Source organism: Sodiomyces alcalophilus, assembly GCF_042370955.1.
Source record: "Sodiomyces alcalophilus JCM 7366 unplaced genomic scaffold ACRALscaffold_5, whole genome shotgun sequence".
NCBI classification, from domain to species: domain Eukaryota; kingdom Fungi; phylum Ascomycota; class Sordariomycetes; order Glomerellales; family Plectosphaerellaceae; genus Sodiomyces; species Sodiomyces alcalophilus.
In genome coordinates, this window is record NW_027263536.1 from 979,848 (window position 1) to 1,002,853 (window position 23,006).

Sequence of the window (23,006 nt, forward strand, 5' to 3'; positions counted from 1 at the left end):
GCTTCCCAAGGAAAACCGTCGCCATGTTCTTCTTTTTCGTGTGCGGTGAGCACACGTTTCGCAAAAACGTTGATGGATACGAAGGAATCGTCTGCCAGTGTTATAACTGCGGCAATATGGCGGGCCATGTCATCAAGAGCCATCCCTGGTTCACCTTTTGCTGGATTGTATGTTGGCCTGGTTCTCCCCATTTCTGTTCCATTTGCATCCTTGGGCGATATATTTTCGCCCAGGATGTGAGAGCCCGCAATGACTTTTCGCCACCTCCCCATATTTGCCTCCTCCTTTGGGACCTTCCCCCCCCAACCTTCCCCTTCCTGACCCCCCGGAATCCACTTCGCGATTAGAATGGCGCGAGCTGACCCATCTGTGTTCCAACAGCCCGTTCTACCACTGTCCATGAAAGGTCATGTCGATGTGGTCTGTAACATTTGCAGCTTTGCTCAGCCCCTGGAGAACAGGCCGGATGTCATGGGTATGGCGAACCGAGGTGGCCAACAGCCCCCTCCTCCACCTCACGGCCAGGCTCCGCAGGGCTGGGGCCAGCAACCACCTCCACAGCCTGGTTTCCGATACTAGCCAAGCTACCAAGCTATTTTTTGCATCTCTCTATTTATTTCGGAAGCGGGACGACGCTCACTATGGCCACGCCATGGGCGAAGCTTGGGTGGGCAGTCTTACTTGCTGGACTGGGCTTAGCAGCAGGGCCCAGCGGCAGAAACGGCCGCGCTGGAAATGCCACGCCATAGTGAAAGTGGTGCGTGCGCCGCGCGTGGTTGAGCTTCTGCTTTCTATGCTCGCTAGTTTTCCCCCTTGGAGATCAATGGCGATCCGATCAGCAAGCACTGCCCATCCTACTTCTCGCTCTCAGTCGCTCTTCGCAGCCTGAGGCTTCGCCTCGGATGGGCACGGTCGGGCCCATGTCCCTGGGTCCAGCGGATACACAGACACTTTGTCCCACTTTCAAAGTCTACCTACCTTGGCTTATGGGGGTGAAGATACCATGATTTCTTTCCACCCCGACCTGGTGTTTTAACGGTGCGGGGTATGTCAGTTCATGTTTCATCGTACGTATTTGATGACGTTACAGCAGGGGAGGGGGGAAAAGATGGAGGCTATTCCTGATCAGCACATGAGAGCCGCCATGTTGGGAGCTTCACGACATGCATATGCCGGGCCCAGCAACCGCAACAGGCAAAGTATTGACAGCTGTGCAAAGCTTGACCCATGTCTTCGCTCGTCGGCCGGATCATCCATGATTCCCTTGGAGCTCCTGTGGGGACCTGCCAACGCAACCCTGCGGTTGGGCTCCTATCAGCATGGCGATGTGAAGCTTGTCCTCTCGGCTGTGTTCACTGCCAAGAGTGCGGCGGGGTAGGAGGGAGATGTATGAGAGGGGTGAGACAGAGAGAGACACACACAGAGGGGAGAGAGAGAGGGAGAGATTGGGGTGATAATGGCTCGTTCAATGTCACCCTTCGGAGGCTCTGCATCCTGTTACCCTCCCGTTACCCCCCGATCGCGCAGTTTCTCCCAAGGTCCCGCGGTCACTTCCCCAAACTCCTTAGCTTTGTATCTTTTGTATATGATCTGCTTTCTTCTGGTCTCCGCCTCCACCACCACCTCCGCCTGCACTTGCGTCTTGTGATATCTAAGACCCTAGCCCGTCTCGTCCTTGTTCCGCAGTCTTCCTTCACTATGCCTCTCCTGGGCAACTCACTCTTGGACGACAATACAGGCACGCGTTTCGACCACTCTTCACCACATTCCGTAGCGTTCAGTCAGTCGGTCCACTCACAACCTGGATATTCGCAAAGGAACGGGACGGAGAACAACACTGTTGAGACCACAGAGCCCATTACGCAGAGTACTCGGCGCTTCTCTTCTATGTGTCTTGGCCCCGTCGGCGGCTCTCCACGTCAGGATCTCGCCATCTCTCTCCAGCCTCATATTCTCAACAATCCTGGCGCCTATTTCGCGAATTCCCTGGACGCTAGGACCGCACTCTTTTCGCCACGAGCATATCCTTTTTCTAGGGAGCAGCCCGCCAAGTTGCGAGACATGTCGACGAGTAATCCGCCTCGGACTCGTGCCACGCGCACCTACAGCGCGCCGTCCTTCCCGCCCATATCTCCACATGCGCAGCCGCAGTTTCGCATGCCGCCACAACCGCCACCGCTATCCATGTTCTCCAGCTACCCTACGCCGACCACCCCATCGCCGCAGTCGCAGCCGTACAATCCCCTCATGCAGGCGCCGACAATATCGTCCTCGGCGACGACCACGCGACCGCCGCCGAACCCGCTCAACCTGTCCGCGGAAGAGAACGTGTTCATCTACCAGCGGCTGCCGATGCGTTCCCCGGCGACGGCCGAGACGGTGTTGCGGCACTTTCAGCGCCGGCGCTTCGTGTACCTGGACCTGGCCGAGGCGACCGAGGCGCGGGTGTCGGACATGGCCGTCGGCAGCCCGGGGAGGGAGCGCAAGGTGCGGGTGGCGCAGCTGGCGAGGAGGATCAGCAAGAAGTGGGAGCGGAGGCGGTCGCTCTCGATTCCGGCCAGCCGGATCGAGGCCATTATCCAGCGGCACCGCGGGGAGGAGCGTCTGAGCGTGTTCTGGACAAAGGTGCTCGACGAGGTTGAGGTATGATGGCCGGGACGTCTGTCGCGTTTTTTCACTCCACTGCTCCATTTCCCACATATGCTTCTTTCCCGGATGCTGACGTTATCTTGTGCAAACAGAAGGCGGACTCGGCATACAGGACTGCCGCGAAGCTCCTGTTTCTGTTGGTCGTTCAGATGCTTGTCGGCGTCGCGTTGTCACACATGACATGCTCACGGCTGAAGCAGTCTGGCATTCTGCTCATAATTGTGGCGTCGTTTGCCTTGACTGTGATGAGGGCGACGGAGACGATGCATGAGAGTTACATGACGGGACTGGCGGACGAAGAAGAGCTCTACAAGGCTTGCGGATGAGGGTGGCGGGCGGCGGGCGACCGACCAGGTCGTGGTTCTGTGAAAGAGTGAGAGTGAGAGAGAAAAGGGGGGGCCTCCATCTTTATGATTTATGTGTTTGGACGACATTCTTTCTTCCTTTTCCCTCTTCGTCTCTTTTCCTCATCTATGATTTGCTTTCGGGGCAGCTTAGTCTGAGACTTTGGGTTTCTTCTTCTCATGGTCATAAGGCGTTTAGCTGGACAGACGATGAATGACACGATGCATATGAAGCACCAAGTACCACGCCACACTTTCATGAGAGGGTCTACGAAGTACGTACCTAGGTACCTCTGATATCGTGATTACTAAACCAGTGTAAACACGATGAGGTCATGACGTACGAAGTAGGAATAGCGCACGGATACCTAGGTATCTAATGTACTGACGAAGTACCTTCGTACGCTAGCGCATGTCACCAAGTACCCCATACAACGCATCCGCACAGCTGGTAATTACTCTAACTTCTAGGAGCCTACTTCGTAGGCTCTTCAACCTCAACTCTGCACGCATCGTATCGTGGGCTGGTCATTGACCACAGACGCTCTTGACCAATATTCTCTGTCATCTGCCTGCTCACATCTCCCTCCAAAGCCACCCGAGTTGTTATTACCCTCTTCAGACTCGCCTCCTCCGATTTCAGCCTGCGAACTGCTGGTCTTCCACGACTTGACTGGAACCATGCCGGCACAAAAACGAGCGCCGTCTGTCCTTGTATGATCAGAGAGTCAGCAGTCTTTTGATCTCTTTTGTTAATGGTGTTTCCAGGTGACAGATTCCCGACAACGGCCCCCTCTGCGACCGGCCCTTCAACGCCGAGGCACAGGTTCCCGAGGTCCCGATCAGCCACCGATGCGCTTCATGTCCGTCGACAATATCCTCCAATACGCCTCCGACATACCCTCGGGCCAGCCCCGCCATGATCCCAGGCCGCCTCCTCCGACGCGCCCACGGCGTGCCAATTCCCTGACGGGCGTGGGAGCCGGTCTCCCCCACACCCAATCGCGTACCGGCCAGCAGAACATCCCGTCGAGGACATCCAAGATTAGCCAGAAACTGGTGCTGTTGCCCGAGACGATCCACGAGAGGAGAAGCTCCGACGAGGAAGAACCCGACAGCGACGCCGCCAAGACGCCGACGAAACGCGTGGAAGACGACGACATCCGCCCGTTGAACGACGACGAGCTCGAGATTCTAAAGAAGAAAGGCGGCGTCCGCGGAAAGAGCTACGCCGAGAGGCTGCCCAAGTTTGAGCGCAAGGAGAAGATTGCCCGCCTGACGGCCTACTGCACGGCGCAGTCCTACAAGATGAAAGCCACCAGCGAGTTCCTGCGGAAGAAACACGGCGTCAAGACCAAGCTGTACGACGATTGCCTCTACGCCGTGTATTCCCTGCCGCTCCTCCCCGGCAGCGATGGCTTCAGGGTGCGAAGCCGGCCGATACTGAAACCCCCGGGAAGCGGGAAGACCCTGATCGACTTGGCCATGGAGCGCAGCGAGCGACGAGATCACCACGAGGGTTACTTTGAGGATAATGCGTTTAGCAGCGGGGATGGTGATAATCATAGCGGCGATAATGGCAACGGTAATGGTAATGGTAATGGTAATGATGCCCGTGACGGTAACGGCAATGGCGAAGATGGAAGAGACGGTGCTGGCGCCGCCGCCAATGGCCACGACACTCCTCGGGATACCGACGTGTCTGGAGGGGAGAGACCCAGCGATCCGTCCGACTCGCCCCAGGGAGACCAGAACACGGATGGACGTTATCTCTCGCCCATGAGTCAAATTGCTTCAGACGCCAAGGCGTTCGCCGAGGTCTTCCTGTTCTCGTACGGCGTCGTGGTCTTCTGGAACCTCACCGAGCGCCAGGAGAAGGACATACTGGCCGACCTGACCTTTGCCGAGAACGACGCCGGCCAGAGCCTGCTGACGCGCCCGCTGGAGGAGGACGAGTTTGAGACGGAAGAGTTCAACTTTGAATACAGCGCCGACATTAAGCGCCCGCGCATCTTCAACGACATGATCACCCTGCTGCCGCGCAGCGACCACATGATCAAGCTGACCATCAGCCACGCCATCGCCCAGAGCACCAAGCTGTGCTTCTTCGAGGAGCGCCTCAACGGGACCATGCAGGACGCCCAGCACGTGCCCAAGCGCCTCGCCCTGACGGGGGAGCTGGGCATGACCCGGGCCGAGATTGTCAAGATTACGGGCCGTCTGTTTACCAGTCGAGTCGACATCAACCTCTGTATGCTTCCCTTCCTTTTTCTTTCCCCCTTTCCACCACTAACGCAGTCTAGCCTCCAACATCCTCGACGTGCCCAACTTCTTCTGGGACTCGGAGCCCACGCTACACCCCCTCTACGACGCCATCCGCGAGTACCTCGAGATCGACACCCGCACCAAGGTCCTCAACGAGCGCTGCCGCGACTTTCTCGACCTGGCCTCCATCCTCTCCGACTCGGTCGCCGACCACAACATGAGCCACCTCACCTGGATCATCATCATCCTCATCGCCATCAGCATCGTCGTTTCCGTCACCGAGGTCGGCGTGCGCTTTACCATCCTGTCGAAACACAGAAACAAAAACGTCGGCGACCTGGGTGTGCCGATGTTGCTTGGCCCTTCTGTTCCGCAGCTTGACGCGCCGCCGGCCATGGCTGATGTTGTCGCGGACGGGGGTGGGACGGCTATGGATCGTCTGGCGTGGGAGTTGCGGGAGCGAAACGTGACGCTTGACGAGGTGAGGAGGTGGAGCAGGATGCTTGGGCAGAACGAACAGGAGAGGGGATACGTCTGCGGGAGTCAGCTTATCAGTCAGACGTATACGTGATCCCTTCTGTTTCCCTTCTTTCTCATTCTCTTATTGCTGGTCTGTCCTTGTCATGTCTTTGGCATAAGCAGTGGCGTTTGGTTGAATTAGGTCGGGGTGTATATGGGATAGACTATGGTCCGTCGCGGCCAACATCAGTCGAGTGCGAGATACGAACGAAGGAGTCAATGTAATTTGATCAACTCGAACCAATTCACGACATGCGATGAGCCCCGACACGCGTAGGGACGACCATCACCATTACAGAGGCAGTCTCGGTACGAGTGAGATCATTTCATGGTTGAATCTATGTACGGACACGCAACGCTGTGTGAAGACGCGATAGATATCCAAGACGCAATGAATAGCGGAAAATGACAAACATATACAAGAAATCAAGACAAAGAAGACAACAATATGAACTGCAACATCTTCCTCATACCTCCCTCTCCATCTCCTCAAGCGGGACATACCCGGCGGCGTCCTTCCTGCGGCCCCGTAACTGGTCCATCACATCCGTCACCCTATCGACAAACCCGAAGCCCCTGCGCCGCGCCACGCCGCCACGCTCCTCCACAAGCGCATCGTTCATATACGCAGGCCGCGTCCACAGCTTGAGCAGGAGACTGCTGACCACGACGCTAACACTGCTCAGCGCCATGGCGGCGCCCGCCGCCATGGGGTGCAGGTGGAGGCCGAGCGGCAGGAAGATGCCCATGGCGAACGGCAGACCGACGACGTTGTACAGACACGCCCAGGCGAAGTTGAGCTTGATGCGCGTAAAGATGGTGCGGGCGAGGTGCAGCGAGGCCGGCACGTCCATCAGGTCCGTGGGGCGCATGAGCACCACGTCGGCGGCCTCGACGGCCACGTCAGTGCCGCTGGCCATGGCGATGCCGACGTCGGCGGTCGCGAGCGCCGGCGAGTCGTTGATGCCGTCGCCCACCATGCCGACCACCTCGCCCTGGTCCTGGAGCTGGCGGATGATGGCCTGCTTCTGGTCCGGGGACACGCCGGCGTAGACGTCTTCGGGCGGTATGCCGATGGCGGTGGCGACGGCGACCGCCGTGGACCGCTGGTCGCCCGTCACCATGGCCGTCTTGACTTTCATGCGGCGGAGCACCGCGATGGTCGCCGCCGCGCCCTCCTTGATGGTGTCCGACAGGCAGAGGTGGCCGGTGTACTTGCCGTCGACGGCGACGAAGATGTTGGTGGTGCCGGCCGACGCGCCCGCGGCCTTGCCCTTGGCGGTCTTGCTGTTGATTTCCTCCGACGCCTGGATGGCGTCGTCGGGGACGTCGACGCCGTTCTCGCGCAGGAACCGGACGTTGCCCACGAGGACGCGGTATCGGATCCGCTCGGCGCTCGACGCCGGCTCCACGAGCGCGTTGATGCCCTTGCCGACCATGGCGTTGAACTCGCCCACGCTGCCGTCGATGGTGCCCTCCGTGTCCATGCCGAGCTCGGCCTTGGCCGCGGCGAGGACTGCCCGGCCCACGGGGTGCTCGCTTCCCATCTCGGCGAGGCCGACGATGGTCCACCACATGCGACGCTGCCACTCGGTCTCCTGCCAGGAGGGGACGAGGCGGGCCTTGGCCACGCTCATCTTGCCGTGGGTGATGGTGCCCGTCTTGTCCAGCACGATCTGGGTCACGCGCGTGGTGGTCTCCAGGGCGGCGCCGCCCTTGACGAGGATACCCGACTCGGCGCCGACGCCGGTGCCGACCATGACGGCGGTCGGGGTGGCGAGGCCGAGGGCGCACGGGCAGGCGAAGACGATGACGGAGATGCAGAGCCTCACGCAGACCATGACCTTGCCGCCACTGGCCTCGCGCAGGAACAGCTCGGGCGGCTGCTTGAGCACGTGGCTGAGGATGATCCAGACGGAAAAGGTGGCGAAGCCCAGCACGAGGATGATGGGGACGAAATAGCCCGAGATGGTGTCGGCCAGGCGCTGGATGGGCGCGCGGGTCGTCTGGGCCTCCTGGACGAGCCTGACAATCTGGCTGAGCTGGGTGTCCCGACCGGCGCGCGTGACGCGAAAGTCGACGCGGCCGTGGCCGTTGACGGTACCGCCGATGAGGTAGCTGCCCTTCTTCTTCTGCACGGGCATGGCCTCGCCGGTGACCATGCTCTCGTCGATGTACGTCTCGCCGCGGACGAGCATGCCGTCGGCGGGGATCTTGTCGCCAGGCCGCAGGATGACGATGTCTCCTACTTGGATGAGTTCGGTGGGGATGATTCTCTCTTCGGCGGCCGACGCCCCGCCCTCGTGGGCCGTCGCCGTCGTCTTCGGTTCCGAGGTACCCGGGGCGGCATCCCAGCTCTCGGCCGCTTTTTCTGCCGCGATGGGGTCGGCATAGATGGTGGCCATGGAGGGCGCCAGGGACATGAGGCGCGACAGGGCCTTGGAGGTCTGGCCCTTGGCGCGGTTTTCCAGGAAGCGGCCCAGGGTGATAAAGGTGATCAACATGGTGCTCGTGTCGAATATGGTGGCCGGCTGGGTGTGCGGGGGGAAGAAGAGGGACACGAGCATGGCGCCGGCGCTGAAGAAGAAGGCGCACGAGGTGCCAATGACAATGAGGACGTCCATGGTCGGAGACCCGTGCTTGATGGATTTCCACGAGGACACGTAGAAACGCTTGCCGACGCCAAACTGGACGGGGATGGTGAGGACCAAACAGATGCAATCGCCGAGGAAGAGGCCCTGGATGATTTCAAAGGCGCCAAAGTCGATGGCGGGGAACATGGGGAGCATCATGTTGATGATAAAGACGGGAATGGCAAAGGCGAGGGAGACGCGGAAGGCGGAGCGCCATTCGTTGATCTCCCTCGTCTTGGCGAGGGACTCGAGCTGGGCATTGTTGTCGTCGTTGTCGGCGACGAGGGCATTGAGCCCCTCGGCCTCGATGGTCTCGACGATGAGGCGCAGGCCGATGACGTGCGGCACGTGGACGACGGTGAGGCGCGAGCCGGCGGCGTTCATCTTGGCGGACTGGACGCCCGTCAGCGCCTGGATCTTGGCCTCGAGGGCGAGGGCCGACGGGCCGTCCAGGTCGCCGTAGAGCTTGAACTGGGCGGTCGACGTGTTGGTGGACTGGGTGGCCATGTCGGACTGGGTGGACAGGACGTCGGCGCCGAAGCCGCGGTCCTCGATGAGGTCGGCGATCTTTTCGGCGGGGAGCTTTGTGGTGTCGTGGGTGATGACGGCGCGCTCGGCCAGCAAGCTGATGTTGAAGCGCAGCACGCCGTCGACGCCGTTGAAGGCGCCCTCAACGGCCGAGGTGCAGGCGCCACAGGTCATGCCTTCAATGGCAACGGTGGTGGTGGCGACGGAACTCCGCAAGCCACCTCCCGATTTTGATTTGGACCCCTTGGCTCTCCTCTCCGACTCTGGTCGAACCTTTTGCGACTCGACTATGGTGGCACCGAATCCTCGATCTTCGATGGTCTCGACAATCTGATCGGCAGAGAAAAAACTCGAATCGTGTTCAATGACGGCCCTCTCCGAAAGCAGGGAAATGCTGAAACTGGTGACGCCGGGAACGTCTTTGAAGCCACCCTCCACGGCGGACGTACAAGCGCCACAAGTCATTCCTTCAATGGCAACGGTCGTCGACATGATGGTATTCTCCTTATCTTCGTATGCTTCGTCGTCGTCGTCGTCTTCGTCATCAAGAAACGCCTGTCCGTCGACGGCATGGCGGTTGTGGATGGGAGAAGGGAGGTCGGTGGCAAGAACCTCGGCGTCGAAACCGCGATCTTCGATGCGCTCTTGGATCTCCTCGGCCGAGATGCGCTGGGGATCGTGTAGCACGACGGCGCGCTCCATGACGAGGCTGACGGAGACGTTTCCGACGCCGTCGACGCCTTTGAGGCCGGATTCGACGGCAGAGGTACAGGCGCCACATCTGCGCCGGCGTCAGCGAAACGATCACCACGAACGATCGCACAAAGGGACAGCAAGGCAACTCACGTCATTCCGTCCACCTTGAGGGTGGTAGTGGCCATGTGGGCCGTTGAAGACCTCCCCCCCTCCTCATCGTCGCCCTTTGTGGGTATTTTGAGATACGCAGGCGCCATGGCGGTCGGTCGTCGTCTCAATAAGGGATGATAGTCCAAGGGCGCAGGGCTATATCGTATCCTTTTCTCTTTCTCTCTTCCTCTCTTCCTCTTCCTCTTTCCACCAATCTCCACCTATCCTGTTCCTTTCTCGTTGCACGTTTTGAATCGTCAAAATAGAGTGAGACTGAAGCTGCAGATGCTATCTGGGATCGGAGCTATGCATGATAGTTGTAGTGTATGCGCACTGCCCGGATGATCAGGGACGAGGCGAGACGATCACGATCCGTATGTGTCGGGAGGATGGCGATGGATGAGAGTAGATAGGCGTTGGAAATCCCAAAAGACCAGCTTCTGAGGAGACGAGGAATCGAAAAGGGGAAATGTGTACAAAAAAGAAGCCCGACACACGAGTCAAAAAAGAAAGGGTTCAATGAGGGAAGAGGGGAGAAGATGAAGATGCATGACAAAAAAAGGCAAGACGAGAAAACGGTCGCTCTTGTCCCGCAAATGGCAAAGCCGGACCTGGGAGTACGTTGTACGTTGTACCCGTGGGCCGTGTGGGTGGGGAGAAGTACAGCCCCCACTGGAATTACTCGACCTTTGTACGGATACTCCGAACATGACACGTACTAGCACGTCCTAGCGCTAGACGTTTGTATCCGTACATGAGATCAATCTCAAGTACATGTACGTGGTATCATCTGTAACTGCACTCCAAGTTGGGTAGGTAATTATTATCGTACAAGTACAGATGCACCCTTACAGATGCACCCTTTGGTAGAGATACACAGCAATCCTGGCGGAATATATTGTCTATGAATTACGTTGTACTTACTCCGCATGTACGGAGTACAGTGGTTTTCATTCCGAGACCTCACGGACCGCCAGGATCCGATGATGTGACGGGAAGTGTGAGACCAAAAGGAGACGGGACAGCAAGAGGCCAGTTACGAAGTAGGTATTGAATCGTTTCGTTGAAAAGACATAATCTTGTTTCACTCTTTATAGTTTGGTTTTGAGAATATCGCATTTATAATCTTCCTTTATTTCGTTTCTCTTCCTCCTTTTTTCGTTTTTATTTTCTTCCTATTTATAATTATTTTACTTTATTATTCTGGTTCTCCTCATGTCTTGGCCCCACGGGTTTCCTATAATTCCATCAATCCCATGCATAGTTTCCAATTGCCGAAACCTGTCGCGGTCGCGTTCATTCCGAACACCTTTCGGCCTGTTTCACTCGTGATCAACGTGTACCATGGACCGAACACACAGTTGTATTGCGCCAACCATCATATCTGTACTAAATCACATTGTTTGCCTGCCCATTGTGTCTCCTCTGTGTTGCAAACGAAAACAATACCCAGGACATTGTACGAATAGTCAGACTTGCGGTCGTACATACAACGTCCTCTGTCCGCGCCGTTACGGTCATGTCCAGCCGTGGCGCCGCCCATCATCACCTTACCCTCACCGATCGCCAATCATAGACGCGCGTGCTTTTACCAAAGACCCGAGTCAACGTTTGACAACGTCCGCCTCTCACGAATGGTTATTTACAGAAACACAGGTGGTCAGACCCGTAGCTAGTCAAGTGACGTTCAACCCGGTTCCTGTAATACTCGTAATCCCGTAATCCGAGAACTAGTGTCCGGACCTAGCTCGGAAGTGAGTTAGTCTCAATTACCAAGGTACTCGAGCGGGTAGGGTAGGGTGAGGCCAGATAAGATCCCGCTCGCTACAGGTACCGTACCTTTTACCTTAGTCAGGCGCTTCTAGTCTGTTCTTCCGGGCCGTCATTGATCCTGCCTTAGCACAGCACAGCACAGTATCATAAAATAGTTCAGACACGTCTCACTGTGTCCTTCCATTGCTGATTCAGCAGCGTTGATGCTTGACAGCTCTCGGCAGCTTCCGACCAACTTCACGAACCTCCCTACAAACAATCAACCACGCGGATAGAGATTCAACCTTTTGAAATTCTTGGCAAAGCTCAATACGGTCCAAAGAATACAAAAACAAAAGTCAATCAACAAGAAGAATCCCGGTTGCCCGTCTTCGCCCGCCACCCGACCTGATACCCTGGCAACGACCCCTCCGTCCATCCAGCTGGTCACCCACCTTGGCATATACTCTCGCATCGTGTCATCCCCCCCGTCTGGTCCATCAAGATGGAGCAGACAAAAGCTTTGAATGCCCTCGAGGTACACCGCCCTACATTCCACTCCGACCCTACTCTACAGACTAACCTCCCTCCAGCCCTTCCTCGCCCTCACCAAGTCTGCCACCTCGCCCCGAGCAGCCGCCGACCTCGTCACCCGTGCCACATCCCATCCCAACACTTTCCTATTCACCGAACTCCTCTACACCCCCCAGATCCAGTCCCTCGCCCAGTCGCCCGAGTTTGCCCCGCACCTCGCCCTCCTCCAGCTCTTCTCCTACGGCACCTACGCCGACTACCACCAGCCCTCACAGCAGCAACAACAACAACAACAACAACCCCCGCTGCCGCCTCTCAACGACGCCCAGACCCAAAAGCTGCGCCAGCTCACCCTCCTCACCCTCGCCCGCGACCGAGCCAACCTCACCTACCCGCGCCTCCAGTCGGCCCTGGGCCTGCCCGACTCGCGCGCCCTGGAATCCCTCGTCACATCCGCCATCTACGCCGGCCTCCTGACCGCCACCCTCGACCCCGCACGCCAGTGCGTCCAAGTCAACGCCCTCGCTCCGCTCCGCGATCTCCGCCCCGGCGCCGTCCCCGACCTCGTCGCTCCGCTCCGCACCTGGTCCGACCGCTGCACCACCACCCTCGGCGACATCGAGGCCCAAGCCGCCGACATCCGCGCCAACGCCGCCCGCCGCCACCGCGAATCCGCCGCCCGCGACGCCAAGCTCGCCCAGCTCGTCAACGAAGTCAAGGGCCTTCCCTCGGCCCAGGACGGTGCCTCCGCCGGCGAACGCTCCCGACGGGCCGGGCCCCGGACCACCTTGTATAGTCTTCGCGGTGGGAGGGGCAGGACCCTGAACAAGCGCGCGAGTAACTTGATGGAGGGGCCTGACGCTCCCGATGAAGAGGCGATGGATGTCGACCAGGAGGAAGAGGAGCAGAAACGCGCGAGCCGACGGAAGCTGTAGCCTTTTGTGCTCCATCAAACTTGAAGGGTGGTCTCTGGGCGCATATGAGGACTGAGCGGTCTTCGAAACCACGTTGCGAAGGAGAGTTATGGATAGCCCGTCATGTTGCTGCCCGAACCAAAAGCCCGTAGATTCTACCTTGTCACAGGAAGGAGGCGAGCTTCTCCTGTCACAGGAAGGAGGAGAGCTTCTCCAACTGGTCAATTGGGTAGACAGGGGTTCGTGCCGGCATCTTGTCCAGTCTGCACCCTACATACCTTTTTATTCTATCGCCAGACGGACGGGCCGGTAATGAGACAAAAGACGTTATGATAACGGGGATTGCATCGTACTTATTCCATTGTGCGTGACTGCATTATAATTTGCCAGCATCTGACCTCCGGGAGCATTGGCCAAGTCAGATCAAAGTGGCCTAGTCCTCGCCGACCCAAAACTGTGTCCAAGCAGTACACTTACACGCGATTCAGCTACGGGAACATCGAAAGCACCGCACTCTATCTCGCCTCGGCGAGTACAACCCCGGGCGACTGCTGTGTGCATCAACAAAAAGGGATTCCATTGGAACTTCCCGTCCGCCTGTCCAGCAACCTCCCATACACCCGGGTATCCTGCCGTAGACTAGAAAGCTCCCTTGGAAGAAAAAGGCAAACGAGAAAACAAAACATCCGTCGCTTGAAGACCCCAACGCCCTGGAGCATCATAATGTTCGTAAAAAAAGAAAGAAAGAAATGCGTAGCCGTCCAACCATCCATTGCACAGTCCTCAGAGCCTCTTGCCAGGGACTAGGATGAAGAGGATGCAGAGAGCGGCATCGACAAGAGCAGTGACGGCAAGGACCATGAGGGAGCGCTTGGCGAGGAGCTTGCGGATGTACGGCTCGCGGATACGAGAGAAGCTGAAAGGCGTGTACTCGCTCAGACCCAAGAGGGCCAACACCGGGTCGAGCGAATACTGGTACGATGCCAGAAAGTACACGCCCAGAGTGAACGGGAGGATGAGCTAAACGACTTGTTAGTAAACATCGTCCTTGTTAGGGGTAAAAAAACCACGCACCCAGCATCTCGTCAGTCGGTCCATGTCGAGGAAGATGAGCACAAACGCCGCCCAGAAACCGCCAAAAATGGAAAGCAGCCCAACGATGAGCCGCAGAATCAGCGTCGGGGGAATCAAGTTGCCGAGGGCTTTCATCCGGAGGAAGCCGGGAAAGGCATCCCTCTCCATGGCCTGAAAGACGTAGTCCTTGGCCACGTCAAACACCTCCGGGTCGTCCCTTCCAAACTCCTCAATCGATGTAGTCACGTCCTGCGTGATGCTACCGGGAAGGATGATTTCGCGCTCGGCACCGGGGAGCAAGAAGGTGTACAGAATCTTCTCGGCCGACGCGCGGATATCCTGGCGCGAGACGGTGCGGGCGGGCGAATTCGAGTCGGACGTCGGGTCCTGCGGGGTGCTAAACGTCCCGCTGGGATGGCTGGTCCCTGTGCTCTCGTGGGGTGAATCGTGCGCCTGCTGTTCCTCGCGGAGGAAGGCCGACATTTGGGCGTCCTGGTCCTTCTCCTTCTCCGTGGCATACATGGACGGGCCGGCGGCAGGGTGGCTCATGTCGCCAATGTTCTCCAGGATGGCCGAGGATCGCTTCGAGCCGGCCTTGTCCATATCGGGCGTCCCGATTAGGACGGAGCGTCGGAGTTCACGAACGTAGTGGCGACATAACGACATGTGCTGGGAGACATCGAGCCTATGGGGAAGAAAAAGAAAAGAAAAACGCTTGTCAATTGGATGGTCCGGTAGTTCGAGGGGGTCATGTCTGAACGAACCAAAAGTCGAGGTAGTCAACGGATCGTTGCTGGTCTCGCATGTAGATGTAAAAGGAAAAGAGGTCGACCGGCGGGCGCGTACGGCGGCTGAGCACCTCGAAAAGAGTTGGGAGTCTATTGCGAAGAAGCTCGGGCTGGGGCGAAGGCGTTGGCGCCGGCATGCTGGATTGCTCATCCATGGCTGAGGTCGAGTGAGGGAGCAAACGTGAGTTGTGATGGTGTTGAGTGCTGTATTCAATAGGAGGTGAACGAGAGGCTCTGGGAGACGACTCCCTCGAGGTCAATTCGTGGAAGATCGACTAATCAATGTCATCTAGTTTCCGTATCCGTCCCTGGTAAATCAAACTGTATACAGGGCGGCGTCGCCTAGGAGATAGATGGTTGCCAGTAGCTGGTTGCTAGAGTTGTTTTGACGTGTACGGGGAACGTAATCGAGTTCGTTCGGAGTGAAATGTACTGATTGTCGTATCGTAAGCGAGCGGAGAGTGACAAGCACCGTCTGTAGGCACAGGAATCGATGGTGATGCTGCTCGCGGCAGAGCATGCAACCTGCAATTTGGGCGAGGATCAAAGGCCTCTGGAGATGTTTCTGAGTGGGTACGTACCACCCTGTAATCTGGAATCTCGGCGTCAAGTTGAGTGGGGCGTACAGAGCACCGGGTCACGTGACACTATCCACACCACATCGCAGTTATTGCACTGCTGATTGGCTCGCTAGGTTTTTTTGCCTACACACACATTCGTCTTGGATTTACACTCTCCCAAAATCGCAACGACAACGACACGACGCCCATCTCGCTCGACAAGCCTCCGCCCTCCGCCCCTCCTTCAGCGTCCACCCAACGAGGAACCCCGTCCAAAATGTCGACGAAGCAGAAGACCGGCGGCAAGCAGCAGCGTTCTGCCATTGCGGACGTTGTCGCCCGCGAGTACACCATCCACCTTCACAAGCGCGTTAGTACACCAGCACCCCATGACTGCGATTGCGCGGGCCGGCAGAATCGATGACGACGAAGAAGAAGAAGGCGAAGAATGCTGACTTTTTTTTTCCTTTCACACCATGCAGCTCCACGGCGAGACCTTCAAGAAGCGTGCCCCCCAGGCCATTAAGCAGATCAAGCTTTTCGCCCAGAAGTCCATGGTACGTGCCCACCACTACCCGAGACGCCTACAAGGTCCACGAATCTTTTCCACACGAATCGAGGGGAACGGTTGGTGTATTGGCATGGAAAGAAAGAAGAAACAAAGGAAGAAAGAATGGCAATGGAAAGACGATCGAGGAACGAGGAATGAAGCAAAAGACGCCATGCACATACATACTACACGGCGATGAGAAGCTGACATGGAGTACAGGGCACCTCGGACGTCCGCCTCGACCCCCAGCTGAACAAGAAGGTCTGGGAGCAGGGCATCAAGGGCGTCCCCTACAGGCTCCGGGTCCGCATCTCGCGGAGGCGAAACGACGAGGAGGGCGCCAAGGAGAGGCTCTACAGCTACGTGCAGGCCGTCAACGTCAAGAACCCCAAGGGTCTCCCGACTGTCGTGGTTGAGGAGGAGTAAGATGGAATAAAAAAAGGTATCTCTCTCTTTGGCAAAAAAAGGGTCAACACTATCAGGGCGGCATCGGCATTGGAGTTGCAGGGGTATTTAGCTTCCCACTACCACATGATTCCCCCCCGAGAGGAAATGGGAAAGAGGCTCGATTCTTCCGACGAAATGCGACGACTCTTTGGTTTTTCCTTTTCCCTTTTGTTTTAGTGTGCCACCGACAGCGAGTCCGTATGCAAGGCCCGGTGAGGAATTGGTGGTGATGGTGATTGCGGACCATGACTTGTTAACGATGTACCATGAGCTGGGGGTGTCACAATGCCACGCGGCTCGCTAGAAGTGCTGGCGTCGCTATTGACAGTGCCGTCCGTTAGGAGACTAAACAGGGAAACAATCATGCTAAAACAAAGAGTCCGTTGGTACCTATGCCAGTCGCCTAACCCAGAAAGAGTCCAAACTACCCATTCGTTGACTTCGTGTGTGATGAATGAATGCATACAAAACAACTCCAGTTCTCCAGAAAATCGGGTATAATGCCTCCCGCTGCCGCCAGTTTCCCAAGTGCCAGGGTGCCAGTCTTTCTCTGCGTCCATCAGTCGTCGTCAATGTCTTGGTGGCGGGCCAGGACCTTGCGCTTGAACTCGGCCGGGTCCTTGTCCCAGAGCTCAGCGGCCTCGCCGTTCAGGGGGGAGGCGCTTTCGGACGTTAGCGAAGGACGGTTTGGTTAATGGGATTCGATTCGAGGTTGGAGGAACACTCACTTGTTGGGCTCGCCTAGCAGGCTCTGCAGACTCAGCAGAACAGTCTGAATGTTGTAGGCGGCGGTCCACTTGTCCTTGAGGATATCGAGACAGATGCGGCCGGAAAAGTCAAAGTTGGGGTGGTAGATTGGTGTCTTGAAGAGGACGGTGGGCGGGGCGTAAGGGTAGTTGCTGGGGAAGGCGAGGCTCAGCTTGAGGGTCAAGCCCGTGTAGGGGGTGTCTTCGGGACCTTCGATGGTGGCGGTCCAGCTCATAAGGTCACCATCGGCGGAGGGAAAGGCAGAGACGCCGGGGGCGGGCGAAGTCATGAGCTGCATAAGCTCGGTCTGCAGTCTGCTCGGTGGGATTCGAGTCAGCGATTGTAGAGGTTGGGGGCTCGCCATGCTTGAGACGCTGACGACACTGACCTCTTGGTGACACTACCGGCATCGGGGCCTTTCTTCGGGGCACCTAGCTTGGAAGCTTGGTGGCTTCCAAGGGCGGCGTTTTGGCTGTCCTCCGTATAGCCCATGGTTGTCTGGCAGGTTCGGATTAGCAATGGTTTAGACATCGAAGCGAGTGCCACATACATTGGTCAGATAGAATTCCTACGCCGAAGGAGGATGAGAAGAAAGAAAACTGGGGTTTGCAGTCCTTGGTGATTCGTAGGTGTTTATTGACGACGTCCGGGGCCGGCGGTGGAAGAAAATAGAAGGGAGGCAACAATGAGAAACAGAAAAACAGCAGATGACTAGTTTTGTATCTGGTAAGAATATAGAAGTCGTGTTTCAGGAGAGACTGTTCAGGGCAAAAGTTGATTAGAATTTAATCGAGGTAGCGATTTCCAGCCCACGACAACGCCTGCCTCGGAGGCTGTTGGCTCAGCTTGTTTACTGAGCGTTGTCAACTGGCCCACAGTCCGCCGGGCAACCGTGACCGAGAAGTGCGGACGGCCAATTGTCGCCGTCGTTGTCATCGGCGGACGCCGTTCTGATAGGCCCACTAGCACTTTGCCTAACAAGTACAGTATGCTTTAATTTGTGTACTGTATTTGGGTACACTATTTTCTAAAATCTCACGTTAAGAAATCCATCATTAGAGTGGCATATTGTACACAGTGTTCCTTGTGTTTGACCGTCACTTTGTAAGTACCGGCAAGTGGGTAAGCATTAATGACGAGTAATTCTAAGCCATTTACGTTGTACGCGTGCCGCCTACTCTTCACTTATGCTTAGTCATTTTCTAATTATAGAGGTCAAGCCACTAAAACACAGGCTTCAGCCAACCAAACGATCACCACCATCACCACCATCATCACACATCCTCGTTACGCGGTCCGACGCGTTGAATTGTTACACAGATAACAACAGAATGGTGAGTTTATGCATTCGTCTTATTAACATGAACTTTCATGCCCCAAACATCCGTAATGGCCTCGCGACCTATCAGAGGCACCACCAGACTCAGGCATCTGGACATCTCCCTACCGTCTGCTAACACGTCTTCACAATGAGCCAGTCACAATTAGACCCCTTACCGCGTGACCTACCCTTTAGGCTCATTTCTAAAACCATCGGCCGCGGAGCCTACGCCTCGTAAGGTCCCTCCACCACGCCTCTCGCCCCGCCGCTCACTCACGCCGCGGTGTAAGTGGCCATGAGGTCGAACCACCAAGCTCACCGTGTATGACCCGCGCAGAATCAAAAAGGCCATCCCCTCAGACCGGAATGATCCCGTATTCGCCGTCAAGCTCATCCACAAGGGCTACGCCATGCGCCATGGCCGCGTTTCCGCAAAGCAGCTCCTCATGGAGGTGTCCCTCCACTCCCACATCGGCCAGCATCCCAACATCATCGAGTGGTTCGCCTCTGGCGAGGACACCCACTGGAGGTGGATAGCCATGGAGTTCGCCGACGGCGGCGACCTGTTCGACAAGGTCGAGGCCGACGTCGGCGTCCAGGAAGACATTGCCCACATCTACTTTCTCCAGCTCATCGCCGGCGTGAGCTTCATGCACTCCAAGGGCGTCGCCCACCGCGACCTCAAGCCCGAGAACATCCTCCTCTCCGACACGGGGAGCCTCAAGCTGGCCGACTTTGGCATGGCCACCATGTTCGAGTACAAGGGCCAGCGCAAGATGAGCACCACCCTCTGCGGGAGCCCGCCGTACATCGCCCCCGAAATCCTCGCCTGCGGCCGTATCGACAAAAAGTCGCCCCATGGCATCAAGTATGCCCCGGAACTGGCCGACATTTGGTCGTGCGGCGTCATCCTCTTCGTCCTGCTCGTCGGGAACACCCCGTGGGACGAGCCGTCGTCGAGTAGCTGGGAATTCCAGGAGTACGTCCGGACCAGCGGCCGCAGCACCGACGCCCTGTGGGAACGGATCCCGCCCCAGGCCCTTTCGCTCCTGCGCGGCATGATGAGCGTCGACACGTCCAAGAGGTTCTCTTTCGCCCAGATACGCCAGCACCCTTGGTATACGAGGAACAACGCCCTCACCACCACCGACGGAAAGGTCAGGGACCCCCTGAGCCTAGCAACCAAGATGCTGGAGAACCTCCGCATAGATTTCAGCCAGCAGCCTACCGCTTCACAACAACAAGCCGCCCACGGAGGTTCATCCATGGACGTCGACGGCGCCGAGATGACGCCCCAGTCGGCCAGCCAGCCGGAAGTCCCCATCACCGACACCGAGTGGGACTGGGAACGCCCGGCGTTGCGCTCCATCGGCTCCGTCGCCGTGTCCTCCACCCAGCCGGCCCTCCGTTCCGATACCGCCCCCGCCAGCCGCGGCCTGTACTCCGACCCCCTGGCCGACGAGCCGTCCATGAGCCAATTCTCCCAGAACCCCGGCGTCCCGCTGACCCTCACCCAGGCGGCGCGCCAGTTCCGCGACATCGTGCCGGCCGAGTCGCTCACGCGCTTCTTCTCCCACGTGCCGCCGCAGCTCCTGGTCCAGATGCTCAGCGACGCCCTCCACCAGCTCAACGTGCCGCTGGGCCCCGTCTCGCCCAACCTCCACTCCGACCACGTCGCCACCATCCGCCTGCGCGCCCTGGACGGCCGCAAGCAGAGTCTCCACGGCGAGGTGCAGATTGACCGCCTCTATTTCGAGGAGGGGGAGTTGCTGGACGTGCGCTTCGTCAAGATCAAGGGCGACCCTCTGGAGTGGCGCCGTTTCTTCAAAAAGGTTGTCGTCTTGTGCAAGGATGGTGTGTACGTCCGGGATGGATGAGGGAGGTTTTCATTCTATTTTTTTTATTTGCCTTTGACGAGGCCGGTGGTGAATGCGTCGTTGCATAGCGATTTTGGATTCTTACCTTGAACTCGGGCAAAACAAAAGTTATCTTGGATGGGATGGCAACGGTCAGGATATTGATGAATGAAATACCCAAACGACATGGCGCTTTTCCTCTGTCCGTCCTGTCTAGATGTCGGCCCCTGAGCACTACTCTACAAAGCCCTTGCCCCTGAGCCTCGTTCTTCCTTGACCCAGCCTCATTCCTCGGCTTCCTCTTCTCCTTCGTCCTCTCCTTCGTCCTCTCCTCCTTCGCCGCCCTCATCCTCCCTGCCACCCCTCCACTTCCCTTCGAGCGCCTTCCTCCGCATCCTACGCTTCCTCGTCTCCCTACTCTTCAGCCAAGCCTGCCGCTTCTTCGCCCGCGGGCCGAGCTTCACCACAACCCTTCCCGTTTGCGAGAACCGCACGACGCGCGTCCGCGCCGGCTTGACGCTGGGCCGGAGCCCACGCGCCGCGCTGACGTCCCGCTGCTCCATCTGCGCCCATTCCTCCTGCTCGCAGGACGTGATGCAGTACTCCTTCTCGGGGATGCATTGGTCCGCCCTGAATCCCCCGAGGACGGCGGGGTCCCAAGAGCGGATTTCGCGGACAATCACCGCGTGCAGCGCCTTCCACGTGTGCGAGTGGCCCGTCAGGCCGACCGTGTTGAGTATGTTCCTCTCGCACTTGTCGGACTTGCAGACGAAGAGCATCAGGTAGGCGTGCACCATCTCGTGGAGGAGCGTCTCGACCATCCCCGCGAGGACGAACGAGGTCGTGTACGAATGCGGCCATTGGACCTTGTTGTAGATGGTGATCTCGGGAGAAGGGTGCCATGCATCCCAGACGGCCGTCTTTCCTAATGTTGGACTCGAAGCAGAGCCGGGATGCAGGTCCAGGGAGACCAGGGGCGATTCCCGGCCCCCGTACACCTTGGTCATGGTTCCGAAGAAGAAGCTCTCGTCGAGCAGGTCCATCATCTCCCGGAGGAACTTCTCCTTCGCGTGAAGCGGTAAGCGGGCGGCGTGCAGGATTTGGTCGTCTATCGGGGCCGTGGGGTCGATGTAGTCGGTGTACAGCTTGACAAAGCGGCGCTTGACCTCCGCATGGATGTCTCTTACTACAGCGCTGCAGCGGTACTCCTCCACCGTCTGGCGAAGCAAAAGGCTGGCCGAGTAGGACTGGATTTCCAGCTCAAAGACGGGTTTCTCTGAGTTGGACGAGGTGGATTCCTTGGGGAAACTCTTGTGATTACATGCGTTCGGCTCCGGCTCAGAGACGGGAACTGGGTCTGGCTTTGGCGCTGGTTCAGGGGCTGGAGTCGTTTCCTTGGGCGGGTCTTTAGGCGGCAGGGGATCCTTTTGCTTGACCTTCCTGGGGGGTCGTGGTTCTCTGCGTTGAGGGGCTCTCTTGGCCTTCCCGGTTCGTTTCTTGGATGCAGCCTTTCTGCGGCCGAGGCGAGCCATGTTGTGGGCTGAATGTCCGTCTCTCTTGTAGATGTGGTTGACAGAATGGAGTTGAGAAGGTTGATATGCTGCAGATATGAGCTACACCATCACGAGATATATATATATCTTAGACACGCCGGCCGTATGCTAGGAGCTTTCTAGACGAACAGAAGCCTCCAAACCTTTCTGCAGGAGAATGTCTTGAAGCCGAATCAAGTGTCTCGCCCTTTGAGAGAAGATGTAGTCCAGACTCGAAGGGCCGTGAAGGCCCAGTCTGCTTGGTGTCGGTCTCACCATCTCACCTACTGGCGGACAATGGATACCAGAAGACTCGGAGAACTGACCGGAACGTTGCCTTCCTTGCCACACCGCTGTGTTGGCTCTCTGCACCCCGGACTTCTTGAACATCTCCATGTTTGGCTCAGCCTCAGCCCTTCCAACTTGCATCCGCTCACTTTGCCACCACCGTCCACTCGGCGATAGAAGAGACACCACTGGTAAAAGACTGGTCACGATAGGAATAAGATGTCCTTGCAAAACCTCCAAAGACTGCATCATCGGCGCCGCTGCTTCAATTCAACGATGGTAGGCCACAGGCAGCCGCAAGGTTAGTATTAGAGCATAGCCACGAGTCTCTCAGGTCTTCTATCTGACGACGATACGAAGACGAGGTATCCACGGTATGTATGGCGACTGAACAGTCGATTAACCCATCCCTGCCATGCAACTCGGCAAGAAACCTCCAGGCCGCAGCAGAACCCTGAATCGGTCTGCAACTAAGGGACGTATAATACAACCCTTCCTAAAACCCGTACTCATCCCCATCTCGATACCGCGCAGGTCGCTTCCTAGGCCGATTCGATCGAGAGACACTCAGCGGCGCAGCCAGCTGCGACTCGTAGCTATCGTCAACCTCCAGCCCCGAGTCCGCCGTCCCAGGCCGCACCGACCCCGCGTCGTCGTCGCCCTCGTCATCGTCATCCGAATCCACCACGACCCGCCTCCTCGTCCCCCTGGGACGATGGCGTGTCCTGTGCGCAATCATCTGCTCGTGGGGATCCTCCGAGTCGAGCGCCACCCGTCCCCGCTGGCGACCTTGGCCGGGCGGTGGTCGTCGCACCGGCGTCCTCTTCTCGGCACTCGCAACGCCTTCGGCCTCTCCGTC

General features: G+C 57.7%; 11 protein-coding genes across 11 annotated transcripts; 6 read left to right on the forward strand and 5 right to left on the reverse strand.

Annotated features, from left to right (window-relative positions):
• Positions 1-23: 23 nt before the first annotated feature.
• Positions 24-579, forward strand: ACRALDRAFT_2042843 (uncharacterized protein; the record flags this gene model as incomplete). Its single annotated transcript, XM_071021291.1, has 2 exons — positions 24-167; positions 382-579. 2 exons carry the CDS (start codon positions 24-26, stop codon positions 577-579), a joined length of 342 nt encoding a protein of 113 aa, XP_070874057.1.
• A 1,059-nt stretch (positions 580-1,638) lies between these two features.
• ACRALDRAFT_2035685 (uncharacterized protein) lies at positions 1,639-3,225 on the forward strand. The gene has a single exon (XM_071020782.1). The coding sequence runs from the start codon at positions 1,699-1,701 to the stop codon at positions 2,647-2,649; it is 951 nt and encodes a 316-aa protein (XP_070874058.1). The 5' UTR covers positions 1,639-1,698; the 3' UTR covers positions 2,650-3,225.
• Positions 3,226-3,854: 629 nt separating this feature from the next.
• ACRALDRAFT_2028246 (uncharacterized protein) lies at positions 3,855-5,829 on the forward strand (the record flags this gene model as incomplete). Its single annotated transcript, XM_071020522.1, has 2 exons — positions 3,855-5,244; positions 5,297-5,829. 2 exons carry the CDS (start codon positions 3,855-3,857, stop codon positions 5,827-5,829), a joined length of 1,923 nt encoding a protein of 640 aa, XP_070874059.1.
• A 415-nt stretch (positions 5,830-6,244) lies between these two features.
• ACRALDRAFT_1035229 (uncharacterized protein) lies at positions 6,245-9,891 on the reverse strand (the record flags this gene model as incomplete). The annotated part of the gene is made up of 2 exons (XM_071014991.1): positions 6,245-9,719; positions 9,785-9,891. 2 exons carry the CDS (start codon positions 9,889-9,891, stop codon positions 6,245-6,247), a joined length of 3,582 nt encoding a protein of 1,193 aa, XP_070874060.1.
• A 2,150-nt stretch (positions 9,892-12,041) lies between these two features.
• ACRALDRAFT_1071622 (uncharacterized protein) lies at positions 12,042-13,005 on the forward strand (the record flags this gene model as incomplete). Its single annotated transcript, XM_071017881.1, has 2 exons — positions 12,042-12,073; positions 12,129-13,005. 2 exons carry the CDS (start codon positions 12,042-12,044, stop codon positions 13,003-13,005), a joined length of 909 nt encoding a protein of 302 aa, XP_070874061.1.
• A 100-nt stretch (positions 13,006-13,105) lies between these two features.
• On the reverse strand, positions 13,106-13,706 carry ACRALDRAFT_211697 (uncharacterized protein; the record flags this gene model as incomplete). The annotated part of the gene is made up of 6 exons (XM_071023759.1): positions 13,106-13,139; positions 13,179-13,336; positions 13,383-13,423; positions 13,458-13,532; positions 13,571-13,635; positions 13,669-13,706. The coding sequence occupies 6 exons, from the start codon at positions 13,704-13,706 to the stop codon at positions 13,106-13,108; spliced, it is 411 nt and encodes a 136-aa protein (XP_070874062.1).
• A 61-nt stretch (positions 13,707-13,767) lies between these two features.
• On the reverse strand, positions 13,768-14,983 carry ACRALDRAFT_2107727 (uncharacterized protein; the record flags this gene model as incomplete). The annotated part of the gene is made up of 3 exons (XM_071023342.1): positions 13,768-14,004; positions 14,059-14,743; positions 14,823-14,983. 3 exons carry the CDS (start codon positions 14,981-14,983, stop codon positions 13,768-13,770), a joined length of 1,083 nt encoding a protein of 360 aa, XP_070874063.1.
• A 700-nt stretch (positions 14,984-15,683) lies between these two features.
• ACRALDRAFT_1071624 (60S ribosomal protein eL31) lies at positions 15,684-16,382 on the forward strand (the record flags this gene model as incomplete). Its single annotated transcript, XM_071017882.1, has 3 exons — positions 15,684-15,776; positions 15,889-15,963; positions 16,176-16,382. The coding sequence occupies 3 exons, from the start codon at positions 15,684-15,686 to the stop codon at positions 16,380-16,382; spliced, it is 375 nt and encodes a 124-aa protein (XP_070874064.1).
• A 580-nt stretch (positions 16,383-16,962) lies between these two features.
• ACRALDRAFT_2042850 (uncharacterized protein) lies at positions 16,963-17,642 on the reverse strand (the record flags this gene model as incomplete). Its single annotated transcript, XM_071021292.1, has 3 exons — positions 16,963-17,065; positions 17,132-17,464; positions 17,539-17,642. The coding sequence occupies 3 exons, from the start codon at positions 17,640-17,642 to the stop codon at positions 16,963-16,965; spliced, it is 540 nt and encodes a 179-aa protein (XP_070874065.1).
• A 783-nt stretch (positions 17,643-18,425) lies between these two features.
• On the forward strand, positions 18,426-20,348 carry ACRALDRAFT_1077174 (uncharacterized protein; the record flags this gene model as incomplete). Its single annotated transcript, XM_071018605.1, has 2 exons — positions 18,426-18,484; positions 18,629-20,348. Exon 2 carries the CDS (start codon positions 18,882-18,884, stop codon positions 20,346-20,348), a length of 1,467 nt encoding a protein of 488 aa, XP_070874066.1. The 5' UTR covers positions 18,426-18,484; positions 18,629-18,881.
• ACRALDRAFT_1082612 (uncharacterized protein) lies at positions 20,207-21,859 on the reverse strand (the record flags this gene model as incomplete). Its single annotated transcript, XM_071019333.1, has 1 exon — positions 20,207-21,859. The coding sequence occupies one exon, from the start codon at positions 21,857-21,859 to the stop codon at positions 20,612-20,614; it is 1,248 nt and encodes a 415-aa protein (XP_070874067.1). The 3' UTR covers positions 20,207-20,611.
• Between the last annotated feature and the right edge of the window lie 1,147 nt (positions 21,860-23,006).